The 14,476-nt window shown below is 37.1% G+C and overlaps 1 protein-coding gene across 2 annotated transcripts in view; it reads left to right on the top strand.

Moving 5' to 3' along the window:
• LOC149806150 (trypsin-like) overlaps positions 1–14,114 on the top strand; it is a 52,046-nt gene extending 37,932 nt beyond the window's left edge. For both annotated transcript variants that reach the window (XM_089951049.1, XM_089951051.1), the window contains exons 7-9: positions 9,344–9,483; positions 10,810–10,867; positions 13,877–14,114. In XM_089951049.1, the coding sequence (XP_089807175.1) occupies positions 9,344–9,483; positions 10,810–10,867; positions 13,877–14,001 (323 nt within the window). In that variant the 3' untranslated portion in view covers positions 14,002–14,114. The remainder of the gene's footprint in view (positions 1–9,343; positions 9,484–10,809; positions 10,868–13,876) is intronic.
• Positions 14,115–14,476: the final 362 nt, after the last annotated feature.

The raw sequence follows: 14,476 nt of genomic DNA, 5'->3' as shown, positions 1-14,476 counted from the left end.
AACCATTTCATTGTATATAACCATTTCATTGTATATGTTGTGCTGTCCCTGAAACATCCCGACGAACTCGCTAATACACTCGATAGGGGTTCTAGGGATATTTTTTTTATTTTAAAGATTTATATATTATATAATGAACCATGAAAATATCAATGATGTAATTGTTGCTATTAAAAAATTGAAAAAAGATGGAATTAATATATCTGATGAACTTAATCCTGAAAAAATAGTTTCTGACTTTGAGATTTTACAAGAACGTAAAACCCAGGGGACACACACACTATCATCTGAATACAGGCTCATGAAACGGATTCAGGCGGCAATGTTTCAGTCGCTAGCTACCGTAGAAGATGATCATGTGAAGGAGTTCGTTCCTCTCTCTGCCGCCGTAGAAAGAATTAAATCGTTATTATCCCACGAGTATGAGGCAAAGAAAACGATTAGTACTCGCATAAGACTATTAAGAAAAATTATGTTAGAGAGTAACTTCGTTACTGGTGAAACGATCCAGAGTAACTTCGTTACTGGTGATAATGAAAATGAAAGTTTTGATAACTGGGGTCCATGTCAACGCTGACCACGTGTATTGGTAGTCAAAATCAAGAAAATTCTAACCTTGTCAAATTGTTCCTAATAAATTTTATTTATTATAAATTAATTTTATTTATTAATAGTATTATTTTTACTGAGGATTTATTTTTTTTTTACTAAAATCAAGAAAAATGCACGAATTACTTGATTCTGACGGGGTAGTTGGTAGTCAAAATCAAAGAAAAATGCACGAATTACTTGATTTCTGACGGGGTAGTTGGTAGTCAAAATCAGGAAAATTGAGCAATTTCGTTGTATTTTAGTAAAAAAAAATAAAAATCTCAGTAAAAATAATATTATTAATAAATAAAATTAATTTATAATAAATAAAATTTATTAGGAACAATTTGACAAGGTTAGAATTTCTTATTTCTGACGGGGTAGTTGGTAGTCAAAATCAAGTAATTCGTGCATTTTTATGTTTCTGACGGGGTAGTTGGTAGTCAAAATCAAGTAATTCGTACAATTTCAGTAAAAAAATAATAAAAATCAGGAAAATTAATAAATCTTATTTTTTTTGTGATAGAAATTTTAATTTTTATTTTTATCGACCAGCTTTTTTAGTTGCCTGGGCCGATTAATTTGTACCAAACACAAATTTGTGCCAGTAATAATAAAATATTTTTTTATTTATTTTTTTTAAGTTGATCGAATTTGAGTCTGATCTCTGCTACAAATGTTCTTCTAACTGTTAAGAAATCCTCGCGTGTAAAAACCCTCCATTACATAAAGATCTACGATAAAGTCTTACGACAAAAGTCTTACGACAAAAGTCTTACAACAAAAGTCTTACGACTTTACATACAGATTTATTACAAGTTCTTCTTCACGTATGTCAATTAAGCGATTAAGGTGGTCTGTGAGTTTAAAATTGATTCGTGTTAACATATTATTGTGACACCGTAAATACACAGGATTAGTTGGTTCTTGCACGATTAAACTTCCAGGGGGGACTTGTGGTGTGAACGTGTACAGGATGTATCCTTGTTGAGCTTGATTTGATCTTCCGAGATCTATTTGATAGCTGCCATCGATTACGTCACAAACCAGATTGACCGCGACCGTCGGTGTTATATTAACGATCCCCGGAGATACGTGTCTCCCGCCGCCGTGTGGATCATTATCATATCTGAGAACAGCTGCTGGTGGAATTAATTTTCTCCATGCATGGAGTATTTTAGGAAAAAACTCATCAATGACATCACTGACAGATTTTCTTAATTTATCCGGATTATAATCAGGAAACTTAAACGTTACAATGTCAGCTTCGGGTATTTTGTACTTGGCTGCGAAGGATTTTTTATAATTGTTTGATGACTTAAGAACCATATCTCTAATTCTGTTGTAGATAACTTCAGAAGAATTAACTATATAATTTAAAACTTCTATGTACCTAATAATATTATCGCGCGCAGATGTTGAATCAAATAAATACTCTTGAAAACTATCACGTAAATTATTTTCCTGTATTTCATGGTCTAAGTTTATTGAAGCAAATATAGAATCAATATTCAAAACAATACCACGTTCATCAAGATTATAAAAAAGAGCTCTACGATCATATACAGGTACCCCTCCCCCCTTCCTGGTTTTACTTCTATGTAATCTAGCCATTCTGAATTCATTTTAATATCATGACGAAGACTTTTCGATGATGTAAAATCATCCCGAGTTGGTTCTGGTGGTCCTACATACACCGGGGGAATTTCAGGCCATCCTAGTACGGATCTGATTGAAGATTGATAAATATCAACGGCATAATCAGGCGAGTTTATTTCAATCGTCGAGGACAGGGTCGGTTCATGAACATTAATTGATATTTTTGATTCTTTTCCTGTTATTGATTTTATTCTACGCGCAAATTCCTCACTGATTTGTTCGACCTCATAACTGCCAGTTGGTATTCCAACAACAACCCAGTCAGGTGTTCCATCGGGTTTGTTGTTGTTAGCAAATACGAGCGAATTATTTGCTGGTGTACCATTAAATGATTTTGATCTGATATTTGGCCAGCTGTAATATACTCGTAATTGTGCTAGTGCTATTTCTTTTACTGGAATTGCAGTAGGAAAATTAACACTAAATTCAGGATTAATTGAACTTACCGAGATCATCGTTATCTTTGGCGGAGTTGTGTTGGTCACGATCTGCTGGAGTAATTCTGTCATTATTGATACTTGTATCTTTAATACCGATACCTTCGTCGTATATTTTAGTTATCATTGAAAATTCGAAATCAGATATAATTCCATCACTGAGACTCGCTGATAACAAAGAGGATAATTTCGAGTATGCTACCGTCGCTGTATGTAATTTTATTTTGTAATCGGATAACTTTTCGTTCGTACAAGTACATATTTTTTTGTGATGATATTAAGCACACCTGCAATAGTTGTTGCTGCTGAAATACAAATAGTCACAGCTACTGGTGCCATCGTTGTCAACGCTGATAATATTACACCGGTTTCAGCAACAACAGCGGATACTGAATAAACAATCACATCAACGATAACCAATCGTCGTCGATATTTTTTTACTTTTACTGTATATTGATCGACTTGATCTTTTAGCGCAGCCTGCCATTCACGCGCTTGATTGTATCTGTATTGTGCACCGTCCATATATATTTTTATGCAGTAACCAATTGATGTGCTTCAGCTACAAATTCCAAACACCACCAGTAAGATGTTGCGGTTAATGTCTTATCATCTGCTTCCAGAATAAATATTTCTTCGGTTCCGATATTTAATATAACAGATACAACCCCGGAAAACCTGTCGGTGGAATGACGCCATGGAAACGTTGTAAATATTTCAAATTTTGCAGCACTGAACACGGACAACCTGTACACGCCAGTGACTGTTGCGGTATATTTGATAGTATTATTTTGTTTTGACCATGTTGCAAATCCCGATGATACCGTGCATACGATGTTTGTGATGTGCCCGGGAGTTATTTCAGCTGGAATTTTAATCAAATTGGTTTTATTGATAATCTCAGGAATTCCCGCTACGATGTCTAGCTGTGTTCGTTTGATCGTGTCTAGGTTACTTTTGATATCAACGAGTTTCATGTCAATGACGGGAGGAGTTCCAAAGAACTTATTTATGGCATCATCGATTTTTTGAACATTTCTTCGAAGCCTTGTAAAACCGGTTACGTGAACATCATATTCGGCCCGCAGCGTGGATAGTTTTCCATCCACGTCGTCGACGTATAGTTTGTTTGCGACGTCGTTGTCAGATTTTGGAGCTGTTACAGCTACTATTTTGTTCCCGTTCATGTTAAGTTCACCTGTTATTGTGTCACCGGTGTTTCTCACGCGATTAGCAACACTTTTTGCAATTTCATCTCTGATGGTTTTAAGTGACATACTTGAATCTCTGATTCTACCACCGTCAGTAAACACATGAATATTATCTGTAACTGCACCGAGTACTCGCCGGACTATATCATTCCATTTGATATTGCTGGTTTTTAGTTTACCATATCGATCTTGAAAAATAACAACTTCATCTGGGTCAACTCCAGCCAGGTTCATGATATCAGAGAGGTCATCTTTAGTCGCATACTTTGACAGATCAACGTCGGATTTTATTTTCTTACTAGTAGAAGATCTTCCGTAAATATCAACCATTATAATAAGACCCGTTGTTTAAAACGCCTTACGCGCAACAAATCGGTTGCTTGTATAATCGTGCACGACTTTATGTGGCGGCCTGGATGATTTTGATATAGCGTCGAGTACATTAATTACTTCACGGCCACATATTGGCGGATCTGTCATTGTTTGTGTGGGTAGCGTTGAATACCAAACTTTGGAACCTCTGGTTGTTGCGTGGAGTGGTGCGACATACTTGATAAATTCAACAGGTGGAGCTAACCCGTACGAATCAAAATAAACAATTCCACGCGGGTCAACCGCGTATGATACCCAATTAGTACCGGGTCCGGAACGTTCATCGAGATTAATAATACCTGTTTCGAGTTTGTTTGGTTGTTTCGGTAATTGATCTCGCATAAAAACACCTCTAAAGGCAGATATTTTTAATTTTTTAGCAGCATCAAGTAAATCAAAATTTGATGCTGGAACGTCTAACGAAGTGACCCTGGAAGCCTTAGGCCTCTCCCCGAACGAGATCCTGGCAATCTTAGACCGCGTCCCTTTTTTTTGTTATATCGTCCACCAGTAACTTTTTCGAAAACATTTTTACCCGCCGCTCCAGCAGCACCTAACGCAACTGCTTTTGCTACGACTGGAGCAGCTGCAGCTATTAATGCCGGAATGGCCGCGAGAAATGGGAATATACCACCTGTTTTAACCATGTCTTTGATGGCGCTCGGGGAGAGATGGAATTGAACTCCAGTTTTTGATTCTAGGGCTTTATTGAAATGTTTAATCTGATTATTTGTCAACGATAATTTGTTTGGACCACCACTAATCTGATCTCGTTTTAGTGATATTTTAGTTCCGCATTTGTTGGCGGTTTTTGATTGAAGCTTTTTTACCTGACCGGGGGTCAGAGTAACATTAACATGACTATACGACATTTTTATATAAATAATATTTTTCTAAATAACACGATTAAAGATTTTCCACCGGTGCATCAACGACCCTCATTCGACCACTGCCACCTTCAAGTAACATGGCTTTGTCGCTAAGTACGACCGCGATCGCTCTGTAGAAGCCGTGAACAAGTGGTGGACCGGGTATATCAGGAGGAGGGTTAGTAACATGAGCTCGAAAGTGTATATCAACAACAGATTGTTTGGATAAATCAAGATGTTCTAGTGAAAAATAATAAATCGGATATAGACCTGTAAAATCTAGTTGTGATATTTGCAAACCGGTATCTATATTTTGATCACGTCCCATGAATGACATTAAACGATGATATGCGCGCGCTACATGATTTTGTGCATAATTTAGTTGTATATTTTCTGTTGGTTCTTGATGTCCATTTATCCGTAAGGAAACTTCATTAACTCCAAGGTTATCAAATATCATATGTGAACGTTCTTGATTATTTATCCGGTTAATATTTTGCAATGCAATAAAAATATGTCGTGGTGCAGAAACACCCTGTTGTGATGCTATATGCCATGTAAATAAACCATTAATATTGCTTTGAGCAGCATCTGTGGTTACTGTTAACCATGATAGCAATGATTTACCGCCTTGATCCATAAAAGATAGTAATTTTTGTTCCTCAGTAATAGATGGAGTCATTACTGGCATCCACAATGAAAGTTTTGATATATTTACTTTACCTTCACCAACACCAGCACCTCGCCAGATTGCATCATTATCATCACCTTTTCTTACGAGCACAATTGTGTGTTTAACTCCAAAGATGACCTTTCTAACATTTCTGCAAAATCCAAAGATGTGAGATAATGGAATTGCACACGAAAACTTTCTATTATCTCCCGACAGCGCTGATCGGCGTGTTGCAAATCCCAGGTTGTAAGTCGCATTAACGCCTCCTATAATATCAAAAGCAGCACCTGGTCTGGCTGCGTGTTCAAAGTCAACTGGCTGTGGATCAACTGCAGTATCTCGTTCTGCTTGTATTTTGGTATACTGAACATGATCAGCGTTGTCAGTAATATCCTTGGCAAACATCATTGTTGGACCGGCTGATCTTGTAAAGTCGTCAGAATATCTCGCCAGACCAATTATTGTTGTGGCAACATCAACATCCTTCTGAATTGATTCAATATTTTTTCCATCAATCATGTATGTGGCGCTATCAAACAACGCCATAATCCCGTTGTTGACAAAACCAACACGTAAATTAGCAGCATATGGCGTATTAGCTACAACATTCGTTACAAGTCTACCTTCTACTTCAATAAACGCCTCAGCGGGCAAGAAATATCTACTTGTATCATGAACCTGTAATTCGATTCTCCCCGGCTGATTTGGTAGTCTTGCGTCATAAGAATAAAATTGATAATCACGTACCGACTCGTACTTAAGGACAGGTGCCTCCATATCAAATGCTGGGTCTGATTCGCGCCTGAACATTTTTATTATAGTTACCATTTTTCCAAATGATGATCATCGTCGACGAAGACCACTTCCTGCTATTAAATTTGCTGTTATATTTTTTTCTGCTTCTTCAGATATCGCCGCTAGTTTTTGATTTGCAGCCTGATTTATTATTTTACTTACGTCTGCGGGCATCACCTCAGTACTTGCCAGTTTCACCGGTGGTTGTTGTTTTCGTCGCAATAATCGTGCTAGTCTTTCTTTGATCGCCGAGAACGCCTTACCAGCAACATTGACAGTTGCACCAGGAGCTTTATCACGAACAATATCAATAGCCTTCATCGATAATTGTTTTGCAACAGGTGCTACTTTTGGAGCTATCCTCGTGAATAATCCCCGAATGACATCACCAAGTCCATTTCCGTAAATAACACCATAGATTGGTAATCGTGAGTTTACCGCTCTAACCTGTGTGGGTTTACGATGATTATCATGCACAATCATCTTATTTTATTTACCATTTATCTAACAACTAGTCATCAACGAGCTCATCAATAAGTTCTCGGTAAACGCCGATATCCATGATACCACCTTGAAATAGTCGCCGACAAATATCAGCTGCTTCATTGGTTATTTCTGGTGAATTATTTCCGGCACGTTTTCCTCCTATGAGAACTTCTAACCGTGACACGTCATTGATGATATTATCAGGACATAAACCAGATCCTGTTTAGGTTCATCTTGAGGTGGTGGTTGCATTACCGGAGTAAGTACTTCAGTGGTGGCCGGGGGTGATCCAGGTGGTGAATCTGTCGGTGTAAATGTCATTTTCGGTGCAGAAATTTTACGTAAAGGTGAAGAAATTTCCTTCGAGGGGGGGTGGTTTAAGTGACTCTTTAGCCCTTTTAATTTCCGACTTCAACCTTTGCTGCGACGAAGAAGATTGCTGTTGTTCTATTTGTTGCAGAGGTGGAGGAAACTGATACTGGGAGGACTCTCCTTGTCCTAGTTGTTCCCGTCTCCCTCTAAGTCTATTTACTTCTTCATTAAATCTTTTAAATTCTTGACCTCTAGCTTGTTTTTTATTGTAATATACGCGATATATCCATTTAATGAAATCATCATCATTTGTTTTTCCATAAAAGGGTTTTAAAAAATTAGATTTATTAGATATATTTTTTGATATCATCTCAGGTAATTTCTCTCTTTCAATATTTCTAATTTCCTCAACAACTCCTTCATTAAATCTTGCAATTAATTTTAAGCTCTCTTCTCCTGATTTGAATTTAGATGCAAGTTTTTTTCTCACATCGGCGACTTCAGTACGAAGTTCTTCAATACCTTCAAGTATTTCCTCACCAACAGATGGAGGTTGAGCTGCAGCTATGTCAGTTGGAAGGTCTCGTAAAATCTTCTTTGCCTGTTTAGTTCTTCTTGCTATTTTTTCTGATACCGGAAGAAGATCTTCTTTGATGACAGTTGTAACTTGTTCAGTAGCTGCAGTGACGGGTTTAAATAGTTTTTTAGTTCCTTCTTCAAACTCAAATTTTGCTTCTTGCTGCGCTTGTAGATTTTTTCTAAATGAGTCTTTGACAGGAAGAAATCTTTTAATTGCTTCTAATCGTTCTCGAGCTGTTCTTGCAGTATGAGATTCTGGATGTATCATTTTATTATAACATAATAATTTAATTAATATCAGCAGAAGAGGAGCAGCAGAGGGGGGTGATGATAAAATTAAATTTAATTAAATAGATATCATTAATATAATGAACAACTGTGCGTGGTTACATCAAGGAACCACTAACAATTGTAATAAAAAATGCCGTGGAGAATATTGCAAGAAACATAATTATCTTATAAAGAAAAATCCTCATGCTGGTCCACGAAGTTGTGTTGGATGTAACAACGGCGTTAGAGGATTATATCAGATTTGTAAAAATTGCGGTGGAGATCGATACAGAAGTTTGATGATATATTATAAACACAGAAAGAACATAAATCCAAAAATAGAAAAACCACCATCAGAACTTGAATATTACTTGAAACATAGAACAAATTCCCATGATTCAGATGAAGATTCCCATGATTCAGATGATGATTCCCAAGACTGATAGCAGCAGAGAGGGCTCGTCTACAATTCTGTTTGGGACAAACAATAATCGTAGACGTGGTAATTGACCTCTATGAAGGGTCACTATTTTTTTGGGTCCAAACACAAGGGTGACCACTCCCTTAAGTGGTCTGTTCACCCTCTCTGCTGCTACTTATGTTGATAGTATTTTTTATATTATTTGATGGTGACACATTTTGTTCTAGATTGTATCCTTTCTACATTGTCCGCATAGCCAAGATATGAAAACAGCATTGCTCAAACTAATGAGATTTACAGATTATCCTTATAACTATACCATGAAAAAGACCGTAAAAAGGATTGACTATACATTCACGACAAATTAAGGTCACGTAATTTGGTTATTACCAACACAATCTGAAAATAGAAAGTATTTGATTCTTTAAGAATATAAACAAAGTATCTTATTTCTGAAAAACGGCATTTGACAGTTTGGAAAATGCTCACTGAAATGCAGAATTGTTTTCCACGTAATGTATTATACATGGTTTCCAGACTGAGCGTGCCTTTGTTTTTCGTTCATGCTATTGTTTGCAGGTATTTTCATATCATTTAGCTGATGTAAATTGTCAACAATGCGAGTAGTTTGTTTACAATCATATATTTACATTCCTATATTTGTACAGCTAGCGGCAACGAGGAGGTATTAAATCAGGTAGACCTCCCAATCCTCTCTGATGACATCTGTCTACACCATAGGCCAGATTTCCTGCCGGCTACGGAAATCTGTGCTGGTTACGAAAACGGAACAAAGGGCTTCTGTCAGGTGAGTAATGTTTGGAGCGATACAGAATACGTAAATAGGTAGACGCGTCGATATTTAAAATATAGCACAAATCTACTATCACATTTATAATGACCAGCACTAAACTGATTTCGATGGGTCTCCAATGCAAATACCAATACCCACGCTTTGTGGTGCATTGATAGCCACCACCCATGCAAGAGATAATAGACTGACAGGGAGACAAGGGATTCCCAAATATATCTCCCAAAGGCGTAGAAATAACTAGTTATGAGAACGATCACAGCGGAAATAAATGTAACTTGCATATAATAGTGGCACATTGATTAAAATTGATAGGCATAGTTAGTAGTTTATATTCTGCTGAGATTTAGAATTTTCCTGATTTGTAGGTTACGCAAGAGTTGCGGTTTCTATTGGCAGAGATGGCGAGTATATCTTAAAGTGGCATCTTTCACTTTCAGAATTAGGAAAGCTGCAACTTGATCGATGAATCAAAAGGTCAAGAAGACATAAAATCGAACCGGTGCCTCTCAGATCTCCGTCATATCGTATATATCGATTTTAATCAGGTTGAATATGATGATACATTTGTATTATGAGTCTCACGTCACTTGTAAAATTTACTCTTTCAAACATAATTTTTGAAACAAAATATTTAAAGTAGCTCATACAATAATTTTACCAAAATTTATACTTCGCCATATTCAAAGGATCCTGCAACCGAGGTTGGTTACGAACAAGTATATGCAGGCATGTGCTTCTCTGTTTGTATTAACTTATAATATTATTGACACATTTCATCATCATCATTATCATCATAATCATCATCATCATCATCATCATCGGTCTCGTGAAATGATTTAATAATTGTGAGTCTTTTCGTTTTAGGAGGCATGAAAGTGGATTGAAAATGTGAAAATTTAAAAAAAGCCATCTTTCTCTCTCATTTCAAAGTAATGCAGACCAGAATTTCATAACATGCACTTGATGACCGAGAGGGTCGAACACGTAACTCACCATTTTTAATTGTTATTTTAGTGCTGTTGTTTTTTTGTTTTTCTTTTTTTTTTTTTTTTTTAGGTTTCATTTCACCAGGGCTGACTTTTGTTTTGATATCTTTGCTTTATTCATGCTAGAAGCTTCAAATAGCATGGAATCATTTCTAGAGTTAGGCATTTCAAATTGTTCCATTGAATTTTTGGTAGGTGATCTCTATCATGTGTGTTGCGCTGCAGATTGCTTATAGACAAGGTTAACATAAATGTCAATATTCAGTACGATGGATATTCGTGCGTACACTAAATTTACTTCACCGCGATTTTCATTGCTTTTCATTTATTTCAGGACGATATCGGCAGTCCACTGCTCTGCAAGGACCAGAGTGGTCAGTGGTACATTCAGGGTAAGTGGAGTGAATATTTAAGATTACATGATAAATCCACTTTATAGAGATTCGTACATGTTAAACAGTTGTTCACTCGCATGCGAAACAAGCGAGAGGGATTGTCATTGCATTTTGCTTAGGCACCAACATTAACCTTTTGCATTTAGGCCATTTATGAAACTTTATTCATTGCGGTAATGCTCCACCACAAGCGAAATGAGTCACTGTGACCTCCTTGTTGACGCTCCAATGGCTATGCTAAGTCTTTGTCTATTCACACTGCTGCATGTAGTCATGAATCTTGATGGGTGTGTTTATCTTGATAGATAGCTCTTACGACGAACAAAAGTAGATCATAGTGACCCACTTGTCTTTCTCTACTGCCGTTGCAAGGTTTGTGGATTAAATCAGTTGAATAATAACATTCCGCAGAATTCTTATAGTGTAAAGAGGTAATTTTTCCGCGGAGATATCCATTGCAGTTGGAATGGAACAGTTACCTTCGTTGAGCAATGCAGACCTGTTGTCTTACATGTTTGGCGAGATTTAGATACTTTATTACTTTTCTCAGTGGCGTCACTCGGGTTGGTGTCACCCAGTGCGGTAGCTCATGGTGTCACCCCCATGGTCCTCCTTCCGTAACAGACCATACAGAATCCTTAGTAATGTCATTTTGGTGTCACCCCCCCGATGGTGTCACCCCCCGCATCCCCCTAGCGACGCCACTGCTGTGCCTGCTAGTCATGTATTTAACTATGATCGGTTATCCGCTTATGAATTCCGACTAGATCGAGCAGTGTGTGCTCTGTAAAATTTGCAATTTTTCATTTTGGTGTCACCCCTCTGAGATGGTGTCACCCGGTGCGGTCCGCACCCTCTGCACCCCACCCCCCTAGCGACGCCACTGAGTTTTCTGGAAGTTGTTTTCGTCCTTGTCAACAATGTTCAATACTGTGTTTAAGTATTTTAAAGTCTCCTGAAGCGTACATCACTCGCTATATTAAATTACAACTTGGATTAGTATTACTGCATAAATACCTTTTGTGATGTGGTGTGATTTCCTCTCTCGTCTGACACGCAGGAAAAAATGCGTCATAATAATGATGTTCGCATGTAAGACAGCGGTCGGATGACCCCTTGTTTTTTAAATATAGGTTTCGCGCACGAGAATTCTCACTTATGTACGAAGTCTAGATTTTGCTGAGGCAGTCGAGATATGAACTCATATCAGGGTAAACACTTAGGTATATAAAATATATTCACTATGTTGTAATTGAATACAGCCACTGATGCAGCAGATATCCGCCAATGTTGTAATTTAATACAGCCAGGGATGTGGCAGATACCCTCCAATGGCGTAACTGAATACAGCCACTGATGTAGCCGATATTTACCAATGTTGTAATTGGATACAGCCACTGAATCAGCAGATATCCGCCAATGTTTTAACTGAATACAGCCACGGATGCAGCAGATATCCGCAGATGTTGTAATTTAATACAGCCACTGATGTAGCAAATATTCTCCAATGTTGTAATTAAATACAGCCACTGATGCAGCAAATATCCACCAGTGTCGTAATTGAATGTAGCCAGATATGTAGCAGATATTTTCACAACTTAAATACAGAAATTAGTAACATAAATGACGCCACAGCCTTCATCTTCGCTGACGGGGAAAACTATATTGATGACTCGTCCATTCAGAGGGGAGACAAAAATAAAACAAAATATCAATTTATTTTTTTACAAAAATGCAACATATTGGCCCCATTATTATTAAGTTACCAATTTTTCTAAACAACCTACCCTGTACGTAAACGGATTCAAATAATAAGACTGTCAGATTCGTATTTCTACCGGGACACTAAAGTATACAAAAACAGTACAACAACATTACAAAGAAATCAGTTTGGTCACATGAGGGCACATACGCTCTAACGAGCAGTCTCAAAGTCTCACATATGTTTCCGAGAAGAACGGAAAATGACCAGAACTGTTAAATACTCATTGTCTCTTGCAATCGAATATCAACTTTGATTGGTTGATTTTTGACGGCATATTCAGCATTTTATTTGGCTGTATCATGCCAAAAAAAAGTTAGCTAAATACCTTTGAAGGGCTGGCCATGAATTGTCGAACCAGCTCTAGCATTATAATGAAAAGTACAAAGGCTAATAAAAAATCTTGAATTGGCAGCGCGTGACGTTTTCCAAGTGGCAATCATCCTATACTGGAGGACGAATCCATTTATAACCACATTTCTTCAAGATTCATCTCTCATGAATGAAGACAAATAATTTAGCCTGTAGGATAATTCTATATACTTATATAATGTCAACTGAATTTCTTTTTAAAAGTGTGTTTCACTCATGGACTGATTTATTTTACTGATTGAGTTCTGGGTACAGATGAAATTTGTCTATTCACTGAATAATTTCCAAAAGAACATCTTTCAGAAGGCGGGCAACAATTTCAATTAACGAGATGTCTTGCTTCTATATCAAATATTTACTGTCTTTAGATGCCTCCGTAATGTAAATGCTGAGTTTCAACATCACTCTTTTGTCCTCAGAGATAAAAAAATATATCAGCCAAATGACGGTTCAAATTCAATGTGTTCTCATCCTACAACCGTCTTCATCCACATTTCTTAGTTACATATACTTGTCACAAAGTCTTGTAAGTTTGCATTGTTCTGGCAACTAAAATAAAAGTTGGAAAGTATGCTGTACATGCATATACTAGAGTCGGCTTTTAGTGTTCGACATATTTTTAAAACAAATTATGAATGAAACGTAAGGCTTTTCCATCCAATGACTTGCAATGAATTTGTTTCTCATGTCCTGCGATTTCATTTCCTTAGCAAAATCACACTTTCTCTACGAGAATGCCCAAGTGCAAAAGTGGCGTAAGAAGTGTTGTAAAACTTAACTGTACCAAGGATTACAAGTATTCCTTTAAAATAAACAAACTGTCTTATTTGTTTGATCTTCTATTCCACATTATTTCACATTCTTTTTTTTAGGTATAGCTTTATCTGGTGGCAACTGCAAGCTTCACAATGAGCCTGGAGCGTTTAAGGACGTTGTTCAATACTCAGACTGGGTCAAGAAGACAATGGAGGACGCCCATTACCCCTACCACCCTTAAATACCAAAGATCTCTGAAACATAAAGTCATTCTTTCTCATTGCATGTACCCTGTGTTTCTATCCTTCACGCAGTACCATGACAATTGTGAAAATAAAGTTTAGCTAGGTTTAATTGTTTTTCCATTCCTTTTCGTACAGTATTAAAGGCAACTTAATTTGTTTCTTTTGACAGGTATGACTGAAAATAATCACATTATGTTCCCAAATCATTTTGGTGAAAATCCATTTTTCAGGTCTACTATTTGTTTTGTCTTTTCATGTCAGTCAGAAAATTTCTCTTATATTCTAAAGTATATTTTCTTTACTCGTCATTCGCGTCTTCCTTCCCAATAAGACACCTTCCTTAATCGGCGCGAAAACGTAGTCTCTGACAAAGCCTTTTTGTTTCCTTCTGTATTACGTAGGTTTGATTTTTTTTTACTAGAAGGAGAGGTGGGAGGAAGAGGGTAGCCGTCATGCGACAGAAATGAGTCT

Source organism: Sinohyriopsis cumingii, chromosome 2 (assembly GCF_028554795.1).
Source record: "Sinohyriopsis cumingii isolate HCF-2022 chromosome 2, ASM2855479v2, whole genome shotgun sequence".
In the NCBI taxonomy this organism is placed as follows: Eukaryota; Metazoa; Mollusca; class Bivalvia; order Unionida; family Unionidae; genus Sinohyriopsis; species Sinohyriopsis cumingii.
The sequence above is the reverse complement of the archived record's forward strand: the minus strand, read 5'-3'. Positions and strand labels throughout refer to the sequence as shown.